Here is a 23,362-nt window from a genome sequence, read left to right as displayed (position 1 = left end):
GGCCTGGAGATGGGGAAAAGCTCACCTGCCCTCAAAGGCAAAGGACAAGGAAGGGTTTCCTTTGCTGGCTGATGTATAAAAATGTTTCTGCCAGGCTGGAGATGGCTCAGGGTCAAGGCACACACTGCTTTTGCAGAGGACCTGAGTTCAGTATCCAGCACCCACATCGGGCACCTCACAACGGCCTGGAACTCCAGCTCTGTGGGATCCAATGTTATCTTCTGGTCGCCTTCAGCACCCGCAAACACGTGGGGTACATTCACGCACGTGCACACGCAGACACCAATAAAGATTAAATATAAATCTTCCGGCCTCATCTACAGAGGAAGTTCCAGGACAGCCAATAACCTTGGACAGAGAAACCCTGCCTCAGGTGCGGTTGGGAGTGTGGGATGGTGGGGGGGGGGGGACACCTTTTTTTTTTTTTTTTGGTTCTTTTTTTTCGGAGCTGGGGACCGAACCCAGGGCCTTGTGCTTCCTAGGTAAGCGCTCTACCACTGAGCTAAATCCCCAGCCCCTGAGGGACACCTTTTAAAAACAAACAAAAAAATATTTCTGCCACTGCTGGAACTTTCTCAATAAGCTAACGAACACAATGCCATCCCTGGTGCCTTACAACTGTCGGGTGTGGGGGGCAGCCACATAAATATGGGTACTCAGAGCAGCACTGTTCAGGGCATCAATAGGTGCTGGCTGAGGTCTACCCGAAAGAAGCATCAACAGATGAATGGACAAGCCATGGTGTTTGTTTGCTGTTATCTTAGAAGGTACTCCTTTATGTCATCATGAGGTAACATGGATGGAAGCCTGCCACTGCCCCAGAGACCTAAGGAATGAGATATACGACGGAAAAGAAATGCTGACCATCTCAACCCCGTGGAGGTACAGGCTAATGTGCATCTCAGAATCTAGTGATTAATTAAAGTTTAAAACATAAACCAGGCTACACACCGAGGGCAGGTGTGTACAGGTATGCGCTCCGGGCTACACCACCTAAGCCTGTGTAAACACACGCTATGCTTACACAGCGATAAGACTGGCTAGCCACACATTCCTCATAACTCCCATCACTTAAACAACACTTGAGGGGGCTGGAGAGATGACTCAGCGGCTAAGAGCACTGATGGCTCTCCCACAGGTCCTGAGTTCAAGTCCCAGCAACTAACTGGTGGCTCACAACCATGAGAAATGTGACCCAATGTCTTCTTCTGGTGTGTTTGAAGACAGCAATACTATACTCATATAAATAAAATAAATCTTTTTTTAAATTTATTTAATGTATATGAGTACACTGTCGCTGTCTTCAGACACACCAGAGGAGGGCATCAAGGGCATCGGATCTCATTACAGATGGTTGTGAGCCACCATGTGGTTGCTGGGATTTGAACTCAGGACTTCTGGAAGAGCAGTCGGTGCCATCTCTCCAGCCCAAAATAAATCTTAAAAAAAAAAAAAAAAAAAAAAAAAACAGTAACACAAGTCTACAGTTCCTACCTATCAGAAGCCATGGGCTGGAGGCTCAGACATTCTGCATATAAGTATTTACATTATGTTACATTATGACTTATAATAGTAGCAAAGTTACAGTTACGAGGTAGCAAAACAATTCTGTCATTGGCAGTCACACCATGGGGACCTGTAACAAAGGGTAGCTGGGTTAGGAAGGTCGAGAACCACTGCCCTAAAACAAAGATATAAAAGCAGTTAAGCTATTTATGAATCAAAGCAAAAATTAGAGCTACATCAGCAAAACCGATAGAAAAAAACGAACAAAATCGAAGTTGGTTCTCCAAAAAGATACAACAAACAGAAAAAGAAACAAACTTCTAGACAGGCTAAGGAAAAGGATTCCCGGTGATGTGGAAATAAAAGGTTGGACTGGAGAGGTGGCTCAGCAGTTAAGGGCACTGGCTGCTCTTCCAGAGGACCCCAGGCTCAATTCCCAGCACCCACGGTAGTTCACAACTGTCTGTAAATTCCAGTTCCTGAAGATCCAGCGCCCTCTTCTGGCCTCCATGGGCACTGCACACGTGTGACAAGCAGGCACACATGCAGGCAAAACACACACAAAATAAACACAAAAATAAAATAATAAAAATAAAGCTAGAAACATTTTTTTCTTTTCTTTTTTTCGGAGCTGGGGACCGAACCCAGGGCCTTGTGCTTGCTAGGCAAGCGCTCTACCACTGAGCTAAATCCCCAACCCCAGCTAGAAACATTTTTAAAAAGAGTGAAGGAGGGGCTGGAGAGATGGCTCAGAGGTTAAGGGCACTGACTGCTCTTTCAGAGGTCCTCAGTTCAATTCCCAGCACCCACATGATGGCTCACAACCATCTGTAAAGAGATCTGATGCCCTCTTCTGGTGTATCTGAAGACAGCTACAGTGTACTCATATATAATAAATTAATAAATCTTAAAAAAAAAAGAGTGAAGGATTATAGACATAAGAATAAGGAAATAATACAAAAAAATTATTTGCCCATAATTTGATGAACTAAACTAAAAGAAACAGATCAACTCCTTGGAAGGCAAAGTCTGCCAAAACTCACACAAGAAATACACAGACCAAACAGATGATAAAGAAAAAAATCCAGTGACTTTGTGCTTATCAATAAGCTGTTAAAACTCACAATTCTGCTCTATAAAAAACACTGTGTGGAGAGATGGCTCAGTGGTTAAGAGCACTGGCTGCTCTTCCAGAGGTCCTGAGTTCAATTCCCAGCAACCACATGGTGGCTCACAACCATCTGTAATGGGATCTGATGCCCTCCTCTGACACGTGGGTGTACATGCCGATGGGGCACTCATGTACATAAAGTAAATAAACAAATCTTTTTTCAAAAGAAGAAGAAGGGGGCTGGAGAGATGGCTCAGAGGTTAAGAGCACTGTCTGCTCTTCCAGAGGTCCTGAGTTCAATTCCCAGCAACCACATGGTGGCTCAAAACCATCTATAATCAGGTCTGGTTCCCTCTTCTGGCCTGCAGGCATACATGCAGACAGAAAGCTGTATGATGTATACATAATAAACAAATGTTTAAAAACAGAAGAAGAAGAAGAAGAAGAAGAAGAAGAAGAAGAAGAAGAAGAAGAAGAAGAAGAAGAAGAAGAAGAAGAAGAAGAAGAAGAAGAAAAGAAAAACGTAAGACAAGCCACAGGCTACTTCACCACATCTACGAAAGGTGTCTCGCATGAAGGACTGTCACCCAAGACAAACAAAGGACTCATGGGTCTCAATAAAGAGCCAGGTGCAGCCAGGTATAGTGGCACACATCTTTAATCCCAGAGTTTGGGAGGCAGAGGCAGGAGGGTATCTGTGAGTTTGAGGCCAGCCTAGTCTACATGGTAAGTTCTAAGACAGCCAGGGATACATAGTGGGAACCCGTCGACAGATGGATGGATGATGGATGGACAGATGAACAGATGATAGATAGATAGATAGATAGATAGATAGATAGATAGATAGATAGGATGGATAAATAGATGATAGATGGTTGGATAGATAGACAGATGATAGATGGATGATAGATAAGATGAAAAGATGATAGACAGACAGATGATGGATGGATGGATAGATAGATAAGATGAAAAGATGATAGACAGATGATGGATGGATGGATAGATAGATAAGATGAAAAGATGATAGACAGATGATAAATGGATGGATGGATGGATAGATAGACAGATAGACAGACACACCTGTAGCCAGAGCTCCTCAAGAGATCTAGGCAAGAGGATGATTGAGATGAGATGTTTGATACCAGTCTGGGCACCAAATAAACACCTCACCTCAAAAGGAGACAAGGGCAGGAGCTTGAGGGCAAGAGGACAACTCAGTAAGAAGATGACGGCATCTTCATTTGTATTATTATTTTTTATTTACGTGTTTTGCATGCATTCTTCTGTGTGAGGGTATGAGTTACAGTTTTATGCTGCCATGTGGTTGCTGGGAACTGAACCCAGGTTCTCTGGAAGAGCAGCCAGTGCTCTTAACCACTGGGCCATCTCTCTAGCCCCCAAAATGAACAATCTTAACACAGGCAAAAGACAGACAGAATCCTCCACAGACGGCAAGGTGAGTGAATGTGTGAACAGATGTTCCCCACACGCGCTGTGGACCTGAACGGCAGTGAGACTCCACTAAACAGACCAGGTAACAGAGCGGTCAAACGCCGGGGAAGGTACGAACGGGGACTCTCAATCACTACTGGTGTGGAGGCAAAACGTTACCCTGAAAGACACCAGCAGTTTCAGACAAGAGACACCCTTATCCACTGTCCTTGGTACTTACCCATGCAAACTAAAAATGTATGCCCACATAAACACCAGGGCTGGCAGGTAAACACACTTGCCACCAAACCCGAAAACCGGAGTTCAATCCCTAGGGACCCACCGAATGGAAAGAGAAAAGCAAGCCCTTCAAGCTGTCTTCTGGCCTCCGCATTTGTAGCAGGGGAACACATGAGCGCAGACACACGTGTAAGCGAATGCTAAAAACAGGTTTTCAACTGTCCATGTTACATTATGTGAATTTTGTCTCAATTTTAAGAAGAGGTGTGGGGGATTTACACGGACTTTAATAAAACAGCTTACATACTTATGCTGCCATTCACAACACTTCGAGAGGTTCACTCGCTCTCCCACAACCCCGGGTGGGTATTGTCTCTATCCTCATTTCAGAGATAGAAATCTGGGTCACGGAGAAGTTAAATAACCCACACAGAGCTCCCAGTGGGGAGTGGCCACACCCAAACTCACCCCGTGGGATGCTCAGGCAGAATGCAGCCAGCCTTCCAGATGCCCTCCAAGGTAAAGCTTAGCTCCCTGATGAGGAGGGCTCCCCTGGAGACGGGCGAGCGGGCTGGGGCTCACACTGAAGACACCACAGAGAGAGCAGTACTTAGTAAAGCCACAGCAGACCCTTCCTAGGCACTTGCCAACGGGGCGAGCACACGTTTCTGAGATGTTTACACACGTAAATGCCATAGAAGTTAATAAATACAATGTACCAATTATACGAAATATTCGGGGGTCGTGCTGGGGATCAAACCCGGGGCCTTACATATGCACGGCACACGCTCCAACAATGAGCTACACTTCACTGGAACTATCGATTTACTTTAAAGGACATTTTATTTTATTTTGCATGCATGAATTTACATGCACCGTATGCATGCATGCAGGAGTCAGTGGAGACCATAGGGAACCAGATATCCTGACACTGGAGTTACAGCCACCATGTAGGTGAGACACCATGTAGGTGCTGGAAACTGAACCCAGGTCTAGAGCAAGGTCAGTTAGTATTCTTTTTTTTTTTTTCTTTTCTTTTCTTTTCTTTTCTTTTTTTCGGAGCTGGGGACCGAACCCAGGGCCTTGTGCTTGCTAGGCAAGCGCTCTACCACTGAGCTAAATCCCTAACCCCAGTATTCTTAACCTCTAAGTCATTTCTACTATTCAACCTAATCTGCTAGTCCTGAGCTACAAAAACCACTGACAGAGGTATCAGCCGTGGTCACTTCCACTTTGGTAAAATGTGTAAGTAACATGATTTCTGAAGTTCCTTTTACTTCTGGAATTCCAGCATCGCAATTCAGTAGCTGAGGGTTTTGTTTGTTTGTTTGTTTTTTAATTGTTGTTGTTTTTAAGACAAATTGGTAGATTTTTTTTTCCTTTTAAAGCTTAAGGGTTTTAAGTGCCCAACATCCTAATGCAATACAATTCCAGACTCCAGAGCCTGTTTAAGTGGGCAGGCAAGCTGGCAGCTTTACAAGTAAAGGAACGCTCTCTCTCTCTCTCTCTCTTTCTCTCTCTCTCTCTCTCTCTCTCTCTCTCTCTCACACACACACACACACACACACACACACACACACACAGAGGACAGAGAGGACTGGGACGGAGTACGCTCAGGGACCCAGACGTATAGAATGTTATCTAAGCTTAAGTCACTGGTCTTATCAAGGGTAACACCAAAACCCACGCCCTGGGGTTAGCAGTTCACAGCCTTTCCCACAGGCACGGGGCAGGTCCCGAGGGTGGAACTGTCCCCCAAGTAAAGCCTGATGCTGAGAAATCCCAACAGATTCCTCAGGAAAATAAAGCAGGCAGCAAACACAGGCTCCATTCATCACAGCTTTAGAAAAAGCAGGCGCCCTGCAGGCTTGCAAGGGGCCATCTTGGGAGGGTAAACGAAGGTGATAATTTGTTGCTACTGCTAACAACTGAAGTCCAAGAACAGAGGCCAGACATGGAAGTGTTTCCAGAGCATGAGTGAGGTTCTGAGGTTCGGACCCCAGAACCACCACCCACCGAGAGAACCCAGAAGTGCGCTGGAGAGGTGGCTCCGTGAAGAAGAGCACTGGTTGCTCGTGCGGGGAACCAGGTTTGGTTTCCAGGACACACGGGGTGCTGACAACCTGTTCTAGAGGAGCCTCCAACACTCTTCGGGCCCCCACGGGCACTACATGTGTTGCTGCACACGAGCACACATGCGCACACACGGAAAACACCCACGCGTAGAAAATAAAAATTAACAGGGGGTTGGGGATTTAGCTCAGTGGTAGAGTGTTTGCCTAGCAAGCGCAAGGCCCTGGGTTCGGTCCCCAGCTCCGAAAAAAAGAAAAGGAAAAAAAAATTAGCAGAACTTTAAAAGACAAGAAATGTGGAAGCAGAAGCAGTACACTTCTGCAATCTAGTACTTGAGAGATGAAGGTAGGAAGATCGTGAGTTCAAGGTCATCCTCTGTGGAGCAAGTGGACAGCGCCACCAGACAGAAGAACTGGTAAGGCTGAGCAAAGCCTAAACCCCAGGAAATCTCAGAATTGAGGACAGTAGGCGTGAGGCCAGCTCCCTGGCAAACTACCTGCTCCGGAACACATAACCAAGACGCCCCACTGAGAAGACCTTCGGTCCTGTAGCATAAAAACATGCAGTTCTCCATGTTAACGGCCAGCGAGCTTCCCTTCCAAGGCATTCCTTCCTGCAAAGGGTATTTAATCCCTGGTTCACCATGAGTCAGACGTAGGCATCCTCATCCAACACGAATAAAGCGGTTTGAACAAGCAAGAAGCGGCTCCTTTATCAAGGACCATGGCTGGGTGAGGCCATGCTTAATTCTCATGGAGGCTTTCTCTCTTCCAGACCCTCCATACTTTGGGCACCAAACCATATTCCATCCCTTCTCAGGCTCAGCCATCCCCTTCCTGCCTGACGTGCAGGGAAGGTGTGGACCCACAGACCCCGCTCCCAACCCCCGAGGTAACCAGCAGCATCTGGGTTCACAGGAGGCTCAGATCTCAGCATCTGTCCCAGACCCCGCTGTTTCTCGCTTGGGACCCCTATCACACACACTGTGTTCTGCCTCCCCTGAGCGGCTTGCCATAGGCACTCGGGCACCCCAGTGGTGAAGCAGACACACAGCCCACACCAGTCCCAACCAAACCAAACCAAACTAAGCAAAGTAATGTAGCTCGAAAGCACACAGAAATCCCAACACCAAGCAGAGGGAGCTTTCCATCTGTGAAGGTGCTTCGCTGGGCCATGGTGGCTTGCATTGTACCACAAGCAGTGCCAGGCGTGAGGGCCAGAACTCCACTCCAGGGAGTCCCTCATGGTTAATGAGGTCCACAGCAAGAGGAAGCAAGTAGATCTCTCTGTGCTGCATTAAAGCCATTCCTGCTACGGGTGTGTGTGGGGGCAGGGGGAGGTAGCCTCAGTGTCTTTTCAGAAGCCTGTACCTATGCGTCTGTGTAAGGCTGAACCTTCCTCCTATATTTCAAACGGAGTGGACTCAGCTCACTTCATAATCAGACATAGGGATTAGAAAAAATCAGTGCTGGTCTTCTGATTAAATTGTTGCTTGTTTTGGTTTTGGGGGTTCTGGGCATCGAACCCAAGGCCTCCCACACAATGGCAAGTGTTTTGGTTTGGTTTGGTTTGGTTGTTTGTTTTAAAGATTTATTTATTATATATGAGTACACTGTCGCTGTCTTCAGACACACCAGAAGAGGGCATCAGATCTCATTACAGATAGTTGTGAGCCACCATGTGGTTGTTGGGATTTGAACTCAGGACCCCTGGACGAGCAGTCGGTGCTCTTAACCACTGAGCCATCTCTCCAGCCCCTTGGTTTGGTTTTTTGTTTTCCTACAACTGAGTCACATCCCCAGCTCTCTAAGCTGTTTCAGGAAGAAAAATTTAATATGTGAAATGGTCATGTGATGGGGGTTATTATTACTGTCTCGGTAACTAATTATCAATTCGCTTACCTGGGTCTTGCTTTTGGTTTCTAATCTGCACAGAAACAAAACTACACTAACACAAGTTCCTTAAGTCCTTGGTCAAGTCTGAGACTGCCTGGTGTGACCCCAGCACTAGGGTAGGCTGTGCCAGAGACCTGAGCCCCAGGAGACCCGTCTCAAAATACAAACTGCGGCAGGGTGGTAGTGATGCCCGCCCTGGGGCTCAGGACTGGGGAGGCAGAAGCAGGTGGATCTCTGTGAGTTTGAGCCAGCCTGGTCTACAAAGGGAGTTCCAGGACAGCCAGGGCTACACAGAAAAATTCTGCTTCAACAAACAAAACAAATGAAAGCTATAAACTGTCACGCCAAGTTCTAAAACCCTGAAGGGTGGGTACCTAGGCTCTGCTGCATCCCCAGAGTGTGGTCTGGTCTGGTTTGGTACCAGGTCTACCCAGTCTGGTCTCAAAACTCCCATACTGCAATGGTCCTCTGGCTTGTAAGAACTACAGGTACCTGCAGGCACAGTGAAACCACGAGGAGGGATTGAAGACGCAGCAGCTCAGCAGGTAGACGGCTTACCTAGCATACCCCAGGTTAGACCTCCAGCACTGAATAAACCCCTCAAGGTGGCACTGTAATCCCAGCCTGAGGGAAGGAAAGGCAGGAAGATCGGAAGCGGAAGATTATTCTCAGCTACAGTTAAGTCCAAGACCAAGCCTGGGACACAGACTCTGTCTCAAGAAAGGGGGGTGGGGAGGGGGAAATTACGTAAAACACACTTTAAATTTGTATTTTTATTTTCCGAGCGTAGGTGTTTTTTACCCACATGTATGTCTGTGTGAGGGCGTCAGATCCCCGGGAACTGGAGTTACAGACGTGAGCTGTGAGCTGCACCCGGGTACGAGGGACGGAACCTGGATCCTCTGAAAGATCAGCCAATGCTCTAACCCGAGCCATCCCTCCAGGCCGCAGTTTAATATTTTTCCTTTGAGGACGTGTTCGTTTTTATTTTATGTGTATGTCCTTGCCTACGTGTATCCCTGTGTACCTTAGGTAGGCATTACCTGCAGAGGGTGTTGGATCCCCTGAGACTGGAGTTACAGACAGTTCTTAGCTGCAGTGTGGGTGCTGGGAACTGAGCCCAATTCTTCAGCAAGGGCGGCCAGTGTTCTGGGCCATCAAGGCACCTGTCCAGCCCCCTTCTGCGTTTTTACCATCAGGTGAGCGTGTATGATGCGTGATGTTTTGTGTGTCACAGAGGGCGTGCACGTGCCACAGCCCATGTGTGGTCAGAGTAGAACCCTGGGAAGCCGGTTCTCTCCAGGGATCAGACTCCAATCAAAACAGGCTCCCACACCGAATGCTTTGACCACTGAGCTCTCAGGCTGGCTCCGAAACCCACTCTTTAGCTTTACTTTGGTGCGGTGCTCCTACAACAGAGCGAATCTGATTCTTATAGATTAAACGATTTGGAAAGCCCAAGGGGCAGTTCCAAACAGCAATTCTTAAGTTAAATTCTTTAATACCAACTCTTGGGTACATTTGATCAGTCACGGCTTTATGTAATGCACACTAATAAACACTTCCTGAAAGGCCTGCGAAGTGGCCCATGCCGAAGATCCCAGCACCGGGGAGCTGGAGACAGCGAGACCAAGTTTCAGAAGGGGTCAGACAGTCCCCGGTGGTGAGCACATCACCTGACCTGATCCACAGGCACCAGGAGGCTCTTCCACTCCCTCCACTCCGGCCTCCGTTCTTCCCCTTCAGACCATGACGGACGGGCTGTGTCCACCTTCGTACCCACCCTGGTGCAGAACTCAAGACACTGGAATTCTCTCTCCACCTTCTCATCTCTTCATCGTACATGAGACTCAGGAGTTACAGCCGTGATTACCCATGCCATGACGTCTATGTGACTACTGTTTCCCTATGGATCTACCCCAATCTCAATACAGGCTGAGTAAATAGCCCGTCCCGTGGTCACTTGGGAAACTTCCACGGTTTCTAATGTTCCCAAGCAGAAACTATTATTTGAGTTTCGAGTTGCTGTCCTCTCGGATTAACAAGTGACCCGAGGTGTGACCCCTGGATCATCCCGGCATCACACATGACTTTGATCTCAGAAAAGACTGTCAGAATGAAGCTGGCTCTTAGCTCCAGAAGATACCAGAGGTCAGAGAATGCTGAGGGCCAGTTTACAACAACAGGATCTGAGCGAGGAGAGATTAAATACACTCCTGGCATCCAGGAGAGATTTCAATCGACTCCAGACTAGACATGGCTTAACTTTGTCAACATCCGGCTACTTGGGCCAAGGTGCCAACACCACCTTCTACACCAGTTGCCTTAGTTTACCAGCATATTTTCAATTTCTAGAAGAAAATCCAATCAGCTTGTAGGAAGGAGAATTGCTTGAGCCCTGAAGTTGAAGTCCAACCTCACTCAGACAATACAGGGAGACTCCCCCTTAAAATTAAAAATCAGGACTCTTGGGCCTGCATGGTGTGTACATCTTTAACCCAGCACTTTGGAGTCAGAGACAGGCATTTCTCGGTGAGTTCTAGGACAGCCAAGGCTACACGGAGAAACCCTGTCTCCGAAAACAAGAGAGTCAGGACTGTTCAGAAGTGAAGACTTTTGCCCCACGGCCTTCCCTGCTGCCCTACTGACTCACAGAGACTCAGACTGTCCCTCCGAGCCACCTGTCAAACCCGCCCGCCCAGCCTGAGAGCCTTGCTTGCCGTCACGCTGCCCCCTGGCTCTGCTCCATCCACCAGGGTTGAGGATCCCCCAAGCAGAAGGCAGTCACCCATTTAAGCTGAGGGACGGGGGTCCCCAGGGTCCTTCTGCCTTTGCTCCAGGCCAGGCTCAGACCTAGGATCCCATACTGTGACTTTCTCTCTGAATGCTTCCTGGTCTCCTCCTTGAGAAGGTGCAGGATGAGACCCATGGCCATAGGGGACATGGACCACCAGAGCTCTGGTCACAGTGAGCTAGTGTCAGAGAGAGGAACTGAGCTCACCCATGTTCTGCATTTTCCAGCGTCATAACCAGCTCTGGACCGGCCGCTGCCGCCTCTGCAGTCTGGCTGCTGCCAGTTCTGCAATGGTCAGCCATGCCCTTCCTGTTCTCAGTGGTTCACTGCTCCCTCCAAAACAGGGCGCTGACGACATCCCTTGGGCTGCTCACTCCACATACTTCCTGCATCTTTCCCTCTGTCTCTGGTCACCGCTCTGATACTAAGGCCCTGGCGTCAACTAAAGACACAGGGAAACCTCCTATATCTCAGGCCACGGCGATACCACCTATAATTAGAGAAGGGCACCAAAGACTAGCCACCCAGGCCATTGGCGGTACATTTTTTATTTTATTTTGTGTATGCGTGTTTTATGTGCATTTACATCCCTGGACTAACTTTGGTCCCTGATAAGAACAGAAGAGGACATCAGACCCTGGAGTTACAGATAGCTGTGAGCCTCTGTGGGTGTTGGGAATCGAACCTGAGTTCTCTACAAGAGCAACAAATACTCTTAACCACCGAGCCATATCTCCAGCCTCACTTTTTTTCTTAAAAGTGGCAAAAAGTTTAGTACTTTTTTTTCTTTTATTGGATTTTTTTTATTTACATTCCAAATGCTATCCCCTTTCCCAGTTTCCCCTTCAGAAACCCGCTATCCCATCCCCCTCTCCCTGTGTCTATGAGGGTGCTTCCCCCACCCCCATCCACTCCCTCCCACCTTCCCACCCTAACATTCCCCTACACTGGGGGGTCCAGCCTTGACAGGACCAAGGGCCTCTCCTCCCATTAACGCCTGATAAGGCCATCCTCTGCTATATATGCGGCTAGAGCCATAGGTCCATCCCTGTGTACTCTTGGGATAGTGTTTAGTCCCTGGGAGCTCTGGGGGGGGGGGGGGTCTGGTTGGTTGATATTGTTGTTCTTCTTATGGGGTTGCAAACCCCTTCAGTTCCTTCAGTCCTTTCTCTAACTCCTCCATAGTTTAGTACTTTTAAAAGAATAGTCAGGATGGCTTTTTTTTAAGGGTCAATAAACTCAACCAGTTAGATAAGCAACTATGTATCCCTGGCCACCAGTGGCCTCTAAAACATTTCACTGAAACAAACACTAACACTGTAGCCCTGGTTATTAAAGTCCCCAGAACTGGAGCAACATGGCATTGTCCAGGACTGGGGATAGCTCAGTGACAGCACGCTTGCCTACGACACACACCCAGTTCATGTAGAAAAAGCACCTATGTTTTCATTCATATTTATTTTCTGTAGGTGGATAGGAATATGAGTTCACGCATTGGAGCACACAGTTGGAGGCTGGAGAACAGCCTCAGCGCTCTGTTCTCTCCTTCCATCATGCGCTCCGGGAATTCAGGCTTGTGTGGCAAGCGCCTTTACCCGCTGAGCCATGCCTGCCTACCGACAGTCAAGGGCTCTGTCGCTGTGTTCTGTTTTGATAGTATTTCATTTTGTGTGTATGAGTGCTTTGCACACATGCACTGCGTGCAGAGGTTTGAGGGCACTGGATGCCTTGGAACTAGAGTTATGGATGGAGGTGAAGGCCACGTGGGTCCTGGGAACCAGACCTGACCATGTGCTCTCAGCCCGAGCCACCTCCCCAGCTCCTGGGTTGCCTTTTGCTTTTGCAATGGTGGAGGCCAAACACACAGAGAGAGCATGTGCTCTAGCGGAAAGCCACACCCCTAACCACATGTAAATAAAGTCTACATGTGTATGTGCGCGCTACATGAGTAGGGCATCAGATGCCCCAAAACAAGAATTACAGGTGGTGGTGAGCTGCGTGGTAAGAATGCTAGAAACCGACTGGTCCTCTGCAAGAGCGGCAAGATGTCTTAACTGCCGGGCCATCCCTCTAGCCATAGGACGTTTATTTTACATTTGAGACTTTGATGTATAGATGATGCACCCTAATCGGCCCCTGGTTAAGCAAGCCACACCTGGGCAGGGCCTTTCTAAACCTCTGCCAAGAAAATAAATTAAAAAACAAAACCCTTTACTGGGGAATCACACATGGGAGTATGAAGACATTTACGAATGCTCAGAAGCAAGACCAGCCCTCACCACCTCGGTGTACAACCTTCCCTGAGGATTTCCGAGCTGCTCAGCCATTAATGCAGCGCCCCGTAACAGGGCTCAGGCACAAAGCTGGCCTCGGCTCTCCTGCCAGCGCCCCCACCCCACTGTTCTTCCACAGTCTTTACCCAGAAGAGGCCAGGAAAAAAAAATCTCATTGTCAACGTCCGTGTACACGGTTCTCGCTCGTGACAAATGTTTGAAATGCAAGGCAGGAAAAAGAGATGATGGATTCGCCGTGAATTTTAATGACTGTAGTCCTGGGTGCTGATTCTGTATGCAGCACGAAACTGGCAGGAATTAGTCAACATTTCCTAAAGGTAAACATAGTCTGTCGGACACAGGGTTTTAAGTCCCCCAATCACGCAGAAACCCCACTTGCTCTTCCTGTCTCCGATGGACTTAGAGTGACATGTCTCTGGCAAGGTGTTGTACACACAAAGAAGGGGGGCCTCCATCCTGAGGCTGTTAGAGAATAGAAGACTGGAGTCTCCCAGGAGGCAAGCATCAGCTGGGAGGGTGGATATGCATGGCTGCTTCATCTAGAAGGCTGCAGGAGGCCTGAGGAAAGTTAAAGGCAGGCCAGGGTGATATGGTGAGTTCTAAGCTGGTCTGGGACACAGGGTAAGACCCTGTGTCAAAAAAAAAATGCACGCACACACACACTCGAGTATGGCTTGGCCTTACAGTACTCACTAGAATTCACAAAGCCACACTCGAGTGTGAATGTGTGATAAGTGTGTGTGTCTGATGCCCTGAACCCACAAACTGGGAATGACAGCACACACCAGTCTCCCAGCCCATGGAGGTGGAGACAGAAGGATCAGAACCTCGAAGGGCATTCTCAGTTTTGTACAGAATATATGGAATTTTAAGGATTTTTAAGTACCGGTAGAACTTAGAATAAGTATCTTTGTTTCTTTTGATTTTTAAGGAGGTATTAAAATGACAGTTATTTTTTACTGAGTTTTAAAATGTACTTGAATCTAAAAACGTCATCTCCAAATGTTTTGTACCAGGATTAAAGGCTACGTAAATAAGGAACATTAATTAAAGAAAATCAAAAGACCAGGCAAAATAACTTAATTTTTAAACCCCGGTCTTTGATTAGCTTAACAACTATAATGAATGAACAATCATCGTCCTCTACGCTGGCTGAAGCCTAGGACTTCGAGTGTCATTTCCGGCCCCTTCGTGACGCTCAGCCCTGCTCAGGAGTCTAGACCCGCACTCTGCATGTGTCCCTCACATGAGCTGGCTCCACCTCAGATCACTGAGCATCAGGACTTGGGAGATACTGGGCCACAGAGCATTGTGGGCCTCTCAGAGTGAAAGGTGGCAAAGAGCCGAAGGCGGTGATGACGCCAAGATAGGAAAGGAAGATAGGATTCAGCGCAAAGGAAACCGGAGCGAGAGAAAAGGCAGCTTTGTACCCAGAGCCCCGTGGGGGAAGGGGGACATGGATGACACAGGGAGGGAACCCGTTAGGTGAAACACTTCTTTGCCCCAGTAGGAAAAAATGAGCAACCTGTGACCTAAGAACAGACAGCGTCGGATATGGTGTTTGAACAGAAAAATCCTCCCTTGGGCGACTGTGAAGGTTGCCAGATGGCGGAGCCTCTGAGTAAGGAGGCTGGTTAAACCAAAAGTAGCCTAGGATCTCTCTTCTTGGTGGCAGGATGAGAGAACCAGTGAGAGCCCCAGCTACTCGACAGGTTCAGATCAGCCGAGCTATGAGAGATTGGAAAGAAGGAGGAGGAAGGAGGAAGGAAGGAGAAAGAAGAGGAAGAAGGAGTGGTTGAGCACCGACTGCTCTTCCAGAGGTCCTGAGTTCAAATCCCAACAACCACATGGTGACTCACAACCATCTGTAATGGGATCCGATGCCCTCTTCTGGTGTCTGAAGATGGCGACAGTGTATTCATATGCATAAAATAAATAATTTTTTAAAAAAGAAAAGGCACTAAGTGGACGTAATCCAGCGCCTCCCAGCCAGTGAATAAATGCATAAAACGTAGCACAATGGAGCATCATTTGGCCAAAAATTTTTAATGAGGTTCTGACACTCGCTGCAACACTGACATATCCTGAGGATACACTATAAGGAAGAGGCCTGGGCAGTACTGTGAGAACACTGATATGCCCTGTCCAGAACCAGGACATCCAGACAGAAAACCAGTGCTTGCCAAAGGCATGGATGTGACTGCCACTGTGCACAGGGCCATCACCAAATGGTACACTCGAAAGGGTTAACTTCAGGTTCCATCTCAGCACTGCAGGGGAGTACATGTCTATAATCCCAGCATGCACGGGGTGGGGGCGGAGACAGGAGGATCAGACTTGTAAGGTTAATCTTGGCTATATGGCAAGGTGAGGCCAGAGCTATATGAGACTGTCTCCTAAGGTAGGCGTGTGTGTGTGTGTGTGTGTGTGTGTGTGTGTGTGTGTGTGTGTGTGTTGTCTGATGCACAGGGTCCTGAGTTCAGATCATCAGTACCCATGTAAACACAGGGCATGATGACAAAAGTCAAACATCCTATTCCTGAGGTGGCAAGAAATGGAGAGATTTGAGTTCACTGGCTAGGCAGTCTAGCCATGGTGAATCCTAGATCATAAAACATGCCATCTGATGTCAACCACACAGACACACACACACAGACACACACACACACACACACATGGAGACAGACACACAGACACACACACAGACACAGACATGGAGACACACACAGAGACAGACAGACACACACAGACACACATACACAGACAGATACACACACACAGACACACATGCAAACAGACACAGACAGGCACACACACAGACAAACACATGCAGACAGACACACATACACAGACACACGCACAGACACACACACGCAGACAGACAACATACAGACACAGACACAGACACACGTGCACACACACACACGCACACGCACACACACGCATGTAAATTTTATGGTTTGAGATCTACCTCCACAGTGTTGTTGCAAAGGGAGTGTCAGGATGGAACTCAGTTGGGGTTGGGGATTTAGCTCAGTGGTAGAGCGCTTGCCTAGCAAGCATAAGGCCCTGGGTTCGGTCCCCAGCTCCAAAAAAAAGAACCAAAAAAAAAAAAAAAAAAAAGTGAGTTCAGAGGCTGACTGGTCATGAGTTGGAGAATGGGTTCAACAGAGAAGCTGGGAAGAGGCTCAACAGGAGCTCTTGGGAGCTGACCTGAAGCAGGTGACTGAGACAATGTCCTCCTCTGATGAGAAAGGTACAAAGGAAAGCACAGACCTTCTTTTGTATGTTGCCCACCACACTCCTCCTGCTGGGGTTCGGAGTGGAAGGAAGCTGACCTTCAGACACGGTTACAGGTTTTTAAGTATATATCTATATTCGGTTACTTTGAAGAAACTGAACCTTTGCCAAGAACCTTTAAAAAAAAAAAAAAGCCACTCAGCAAGGGAGCCTGTGAAAATGTCTGCTCTAATAATACATCCCACAGCTAGATAATAAGATGAACAAAATCACCGCTAAAACACTGCAGACAGAGGGCAGGACAATTCTGTGCAGCTAAGTGAGATGTCTCGGTGCGGTGGCTCCCACAGAGAATGTGCTCAGGGAGGGGCTGTCTCAGCATGCGGCTCCCACCTGTGGCCTTTCCATAGCCTCCGCTTACATCTAAAGGGCACGGCGGCGGCGTCTGGGTTTCTAAACAACGAAGAGAACAGGTCTACGGCACACATTCCCCATGTTCTGCGTAAGCCGCGTTTCACAGGAGAATCGACGTCTTAGACTTCCATGTGCAAAGACGGATTCCTTTTGAGAAACTCTGCTCCCAGCAAATCAAGACCTCAGGAAAAGCAAGCGAGAACGTGTCTGCAGCCTCGACCCGAATATGTGAGGTGCGGGATTCTGACATTGGACTGGAACTCACTGCAGGGCCAAAGCTGGCTTCAAACTTGTGGCAATCCTCCTGCTTCACCCTCCTCAGGGCTATAATTACAGGTATATGTTTCTCCTGCAGGTGTGTCTGTGCACCACCTGTGTGCAATACCCTAGGAGACCAGAAGAGGGCACCAGATCCACTGGACCGGGAGCTAGACCTAGGTCCTCTGAACCGGTGAGACTTAACCACTGAGCCATCTCTCCAGCCCTCGGTTCTGTTTTTAAGTGTTTTTCCTTATCATATTTATGTATTTTGGTGGGGATCTTTCATGTGCCATGGCATTCTGACTCGAAACGTACTCAGCTACTGAAGCTTGGTACAATTATAGCCTTTTTCTCATTTCAATATAAAAATTATATATTTCACAAAAACATGTCATTTCAGGCTATATTCTCATACATAAACGAGTTGCTCTTGTTGACTTAAAAATGAAATTACAGGGGCTGGGGATTTAGCTCAGTGGTAGAGCGCTTACCTAGCAAGCATAAGGCCCTGGGTTCGGTCCCCAGCTCCGAAAAAAAGAACCAAAAAAAAAAAAAATGAAATTACAGGGGGCTGGAGAGATGGCTCAGAGGTTAAGAGCCCCGACTGCTCTTCCAGAGGTCCTGAGTTCAATTCCCAGCAACCACATGGTGGCTCACAACCATCTGTAAAGAGATCTGATGCCTTCTTCTGGTGTGTCTGAAGACAGCTACAGTGTAGTTATATAAAATAAATGAATAAATCTTTAAAAAAAAAATGAAATTACAGGCCGGGCAGTGGTGGTGCACGCCTTTAATCCCAGCACCTGGGAGGCAGAGGTAGGTGGGTCTCTATGAGTCTGAGCAAGTTCCAGAACAACCAGAGCGACACAGAGAAACCCTTTCTCAAACCGCCCAGCACCCACCCCCCCTTAAAAAAAAATTATGGGCTGGAGAGATGGCTCAACAGTTAGGAACACTGGCTGCTCTTCCAGAGGTCCTGAGTTCAATTCCCAGCACCCACATGTCAGCTCACAGTTTATTTAAAAAGAAAAAAAAAAGGATTCTTAAACTATGACACACTAAGGTTTAGTAACATTTTATTACTTCTTTTGCATTTAAGGGTCCAAATAAAGTATTCGACTAAGGATAATAATAAAGTCTGTGTTGAAATAATCCCCCACCTCAAAGTTATTTCTAAAAACCCATTTAACAGGGGCCAGCAAGATGCCTAGAAGGTGTGCTCCCCTCTCCCCAAATAATAATAATAATAAAAAAAGTAAACGCTATGCAAAATGAGCAAGTGAAATAGAGAAAGGGAGAGCAGGTGTTCGGGGAGAGATGGACAGACAGACAATTTCAAATAGAGGGGTGAGGGGCAGGAGATTCAGTTCAGCACATTTCTTTAGCCACATGCAAGACCCTGGGCTCAGTCTTCAAATCGGCACCTGTCTCTCAAGAGAAGCTTTAGCTGTGGAACAGGACAGGAGGGAAGCTTAGGCGCTCCTTCCTATCTCATGCTCGACCGTTAGCATTCTGATTTTGAAGACAAAACCAAAGAGCACAACCAAACAACAACAACACCCTAGTGTTTCAGACTGAGGCTGTGAGAAGCCTGTGTGGAAATCTTGCCGGGCAGTGGTGATGCACACCTTTGATCACAGCACTCAGGAAGCGTAAGTAGAAGGATCTCTGAATTTGAGGCAGCCTGGTCTACAGAGTGAGTTCCAGGACAGCCAGAGCTGCTACACTGAGAAACCCTGTCTCGGAAAGAAAGAAATGAAAGAAAAGACAGACAAAGCAAAAGCAAAAACAAACCCAGTGCATCTCGCATCCCCGTTCATGTCGGTTTCTGTTTTCTGCACTTGATTTCTGTCCCCTGATGGTTTCTCCCAATCTCCTTGGCTAGAAGATGAGCTCCTGCAGACATGACCATCCAGGACATGCAGAGGAGACGTCTAGTTTTGATTTACTGGATTTTTTAAATTAAAGTGAAATTCTATGGTACTCTTAAAAAAAAAAACAAAACAAACAAAAAACCCAAATTAGCCATACAGAAGGTACATATATGTAACCTCGGCACCTAGGGAAAAGAGCCCAGAGAATCACAAGTTCAGGGCCAGCCTGGTCTACACAGCAAGTCGGGCCACAGAGTAAGACTATCTCGTTCTCACTGTAAGTCTGCATGTGACCTTTATCTCATTAATAACCATTCAAGGCGTGTGGAGGATGAACAACACTTTATGCCATTCCATTGCAACAAGAAACAAATGGGGAACACTGAAGGGGCAGTGTGGCTCAGTGTGGCTTGGGAACAGAGCACCTGCCCAGCCTACGAGCCCTGGGCTCCGTCCCCAGCACCAACGTTGCAGGGAGGACTCAGATGTTCACTGAAATAATGAGGCCAGGGAACGTGCCTGCAGAAATTGCATATTTACATATAAAACTCATTTGTAACATTTCAAACTGAAATTGTTTTATTAGCATGTCATGGAATATTCATGACCATGCAGGCTGGGGGGAAAAAAAAAAACGACACATGGGAAAGAAAAACTGATGTTCAAACATTTTTACTTTGAAGACGTTGGAAATTTCACGTTCCTCTCAGCCATAATGAGGCTAATCAGGTGAGCCTGAACCATAGTTTACCAGAGTAATTAGAGGGTGTGTTAGGAACACACTTTAAAAGCTGAGATTCAAGCAAGGAATTGTATTACCAACTCAACCAAATATTACTTGAACTGTTTCCAAAACACCCAATCCAGCCCTCCCCTGCTTTCATGTACGGTTTTTTTTTTCCCCAAGAGAAGCGACACTGACTTTTCTCCCTCTTGAATATATCAGGCTTCAAACCTCATCTCATAGTTGGTTTGATGAAACTTTTCAAAAAATAAAAATAATCAAATGCGCGGTACTTAGATACTTAGTGGCAAGGAGCTGAATTTGACAAGAATGGACAGAATGTTCTAGATGAAATAAAAGACGTTTTCAGTTTATCACCCTCTGTGTGGCATGTTGGAACAAAGGATGCTTTGCCCTCTTCTGCCCTTTTTGTGAACACAACTTTCCTACATCAGGCCAAGGAGAAAAAGAATCTCTTTTGAAAGCTTGCAAGTTATTATGTGACCGTCTCACCCAGACGTCTATCAATCCTCCTCCCACAAGGCTCTTTTGATTTCCAAAATATACACTCGAAGAAAATAGATTCGAGCACTCTGCGGACTATAATACCTAGACTTTTTTAAGACCAGGGAAATGTTTACGGTTTCAAGTTCCATTCAGAAGCCTTCATCTGCAATGCGTAAGCATTTTCGGTGGCAACCTCAAGTATCAGAAGGCAGGTAAAATGTTTAGTTGAAGTGCATGAAGGTTTAAAACACTCAGTTAGCAAAGAAATATTTGCCTCCTACACTCCTAAGGAATCAGCGGGGCTGCCTGGTCTCCGTCGTGGTCACACGAGTCAGGTAACATTACTCTGAGTAAAGCGACAGGAGATGAACACTTCGTTCCCACTGGTGGATGAACAGCGAACACAAGCACCTTCTCAATTTCGTCTTTGGGCAAAAGGGTGGGAAGGGAGCGGAGTTTTCGCCCCTGCTACTTCCGAAACCACACGTTTAAAGGACGCGGAGAGGCGGCGGAGAGGAGGCGAAAGGGGGCGAAGTCGTGGTGTCCACTTAGCCGCAGTAGAGAACCGGGATCTTGGGAGAGTGATGCGGAGGAGTGGAATCTTATGTAAGCACACACCAAAATCCGTGTATGCATCCCTAGGCTGATTATCCAACAACGTACACTGCATCCCACCCAAGGGCGCACCCCCAGGCTGCGTGCGCTACTGGAAAGTGAGCTGACCCCCACCGCGCGTCCCCAGATCTCCCCAGATCAGCACCTCAACCACCCCTGCGGCTACAACTAGGGCAGTCAAGGCCCAGGTGCCCCGCCCGGGAACGAAATTGGCTTCCCCAGGCATCTGCAGCGCGCGACTAGGTTCTCCGGAGCTCTCTCTGAGCGCCTGAACCTGAACCTCACGTAGTGAGCGGGCTCGATGTTCCGCACTGAGCCCGGGCAATCAGCCCCACAGTCGGGTCGGAACCCCGCGCCCCAGCAACACTACCTCACTAGGCACCGATCCCTGTGCTCTGACACTATTCCTGCACTGGGTCCTGCACCCGTCCGTGCACCTGATACGATCTGGGCCCCGAACCTTGCCGAAGACGATTTGCGCACTAGGATCCGAGCCTCGCCCAATACGAGGCGCGCACCCGGACCTGAACCCTGGGCCCTGGCACAATTCCCACACTCGGACCCAAACCCTGCGGCCCTGCACGACTCCCGCACTCTGTCCCCTCCTTGCACCCGGTTACTATTCCGGAACTCCGATCCAAACCTTGCCCAATATGATTCGCGCACTCGTATCCGAACCCTGGGCCTCTGCACGATCCCCACACTCGGACCCGAACCTTGCCTGATACAATGCGTGCACTAGGGCCCGAACCCTGGGCTCTGGCACGATTCCCGCACTCGGCCCAGAACCCAAAGGCCCTGCAAGACTGCAGCACTATACCCGCCTTGCCCATAACCCCGCGGCCCCGCATGACTCCCGCACTCGGCCCCCCACCTTGCGCCCGAGCACGGTCCCCGCACCCGGCTCCGACCCGACCCCAGCGGCCCCGCATGACTCCTGCACTCGGCCCAACCTTGCACCCAGTTATGGTTCCCGCACCCGGCTCACCGAGCCCCGCCGCTTACCTCGCGCGGCCCAGACCCCGCCGCCGTACAGCAGCCCCGCCAGCAGCAGCCGGACAGCCCGGGCCAGCGCGGGCGCAGGGCGGCGCAGCATCGCTCGGGCTCGGAGCGCCGCGGCCGGCCCGACGCGGAAGCAGCAGGGAGTCGCGCGGGACGCCGAGAGGGGTGCGGGCAGCCGGGGGCCAGCGGCTGGGCGGCGCGGCGAGCACCGGGATGTGAGCGGCAGCCGCCGTGCTGCTGGGCCGCGCGCGCCCTCCCCTCGTCGGCAGCGCTGCGCTGGAGGCGGCGGCGGCGGCGACTAAGATGGCGGCGGCGCTCTCTCTCGGGTCCGGCGAGGGTACCCGGCCGGGGGCGGGGTGGCGGCGGGCGGGGCGGGGAGGGAGAGCGCGCGCGCACGCTCCCCGCTCCACGGGTGCGCGAGCCCACAGGCTGAGCCCTCGGTGCGCGCCTGCGGGGACGCGCCAGGGAGGGTTGGCCCGGGAGCAGCCCGGAGGGACCGGCAGGACGCGCCCCCTGCCCGCAGCCTCCCCGGAGCATCCACTCCTCCTCCTCGCGCGCGCCCCTGGGCGCTGCACCTGGAAGCTCCCCAAAACTCCTAGGGATCTGCGCCTCGGTTTCCGAACCTAAGGACTTGTCCTTCCACCCCCTAGAACTGCAGATCCGTGGGCCTCGGAGTTCCAGCACCGGCTCACTTTATCCAAGCGGTGTCTCCTCCAAGCACCTCAGTGACCTCCTCTGCGGAGTGGAGGTGATGAGCAGAGCAAGGAACACAGCTCATCCCAATGAGTTTGGTAAACAGCCTAGGGTGTCTGTACTTGTTCTCCAGCTCCAGTCTGGGGGTTTAGAAAGAGACTTCTGACTCCAGGGATTCCTGATTTACCGTAGAAACCTTTTGTGGCTTATAGGCTTGTGGCGCAATAGAGAGATACTATGTATCCTTTAGGAATTTGGAAATTCAAAAGAAGGGTTCTCTACAGGGTTCTGGAGTCTGTCCCTTTTCCTTATAGGCCTACTGTAATCTGGAAACACACACACACACACACACACACACACACACACACACACACTCACACTGCCCCGCTCTAGAGGAGAGGGCTGGCAGGGCTGGCAGTCACGGTGAGCTTCAGTAAGCACTGCGCCTTTGGAGACTTAATTGGTTCCAGTTTGCGGATGAGGAAAGTGAAATGCCTTCTCAGGTAAAACAACGTAGGGTCAGCCCTGGAGGGCAGGGTGGCCTCATTAGGGAGATACCCACAACAAAAAGCTCAACTGCCCTACAAGAGTTATTCAGCCAATGTTGGACGAGTCATCAGCAATGTCAGGGGTGTGTTTGGGAGAGGACAGGGTGCTGGTGGGCTAGCTTGGGGAGAGGGTGAGGAAG

General features: G+C 49.0%; 1 protein-coding gene across 4 annotated transcripts in view; it reads right to left on the bottom strand.

The window, feature by feature from the left end:
• The window catches only part of Clstn1 (calsyntenin 1), a 63,500-nt gene extending 41,009 nt beyond the window's left edge, over nucleotides 1–22,491 (bottom strand). For 2 of the 4 annotated variants that reach the window (XM_039110102.2, XM_039110101.2), the window contains exon 1: nucleotides 21,985–22,422. In XM_039110102.2, the coding sequence (XP_038966030.1) occupies nucleotides 21,985–22,075 (91 nt within the window). In that variant the 5' untranslated portion in view covers nucleotides 22,076–22,422. Of the gene's footprint in view, nucleotides 1–21,984 lie in introns of all 4 variants that reach the window. The other 2 variants (XM_039110100.2, NM_001007092.1) reach the window with 2 other exon arrangements.
• Between the last annotated feature and the right edge of the window lie 871 nt (nucleotides 22,492–23,362).

This window comes from Rattus norvegicus, chromosome 5 (assembly GCF_036323735.1).
Source record: "Rattus norvegicus strain BN/NHsdMcwi chromosome 5, GRCr8, whole genome shotgun sequence".
Classification (NCBI taxonomy): domain Eukaryota; kingdom Metazoa; phylum Chordata; class Mammalia; order Rodentia; family Muridae; genus Rattus; species Rattus norvegicus.
This window is presented reverse-complemented; position numbering and strand designations above follow the sequence as displayed.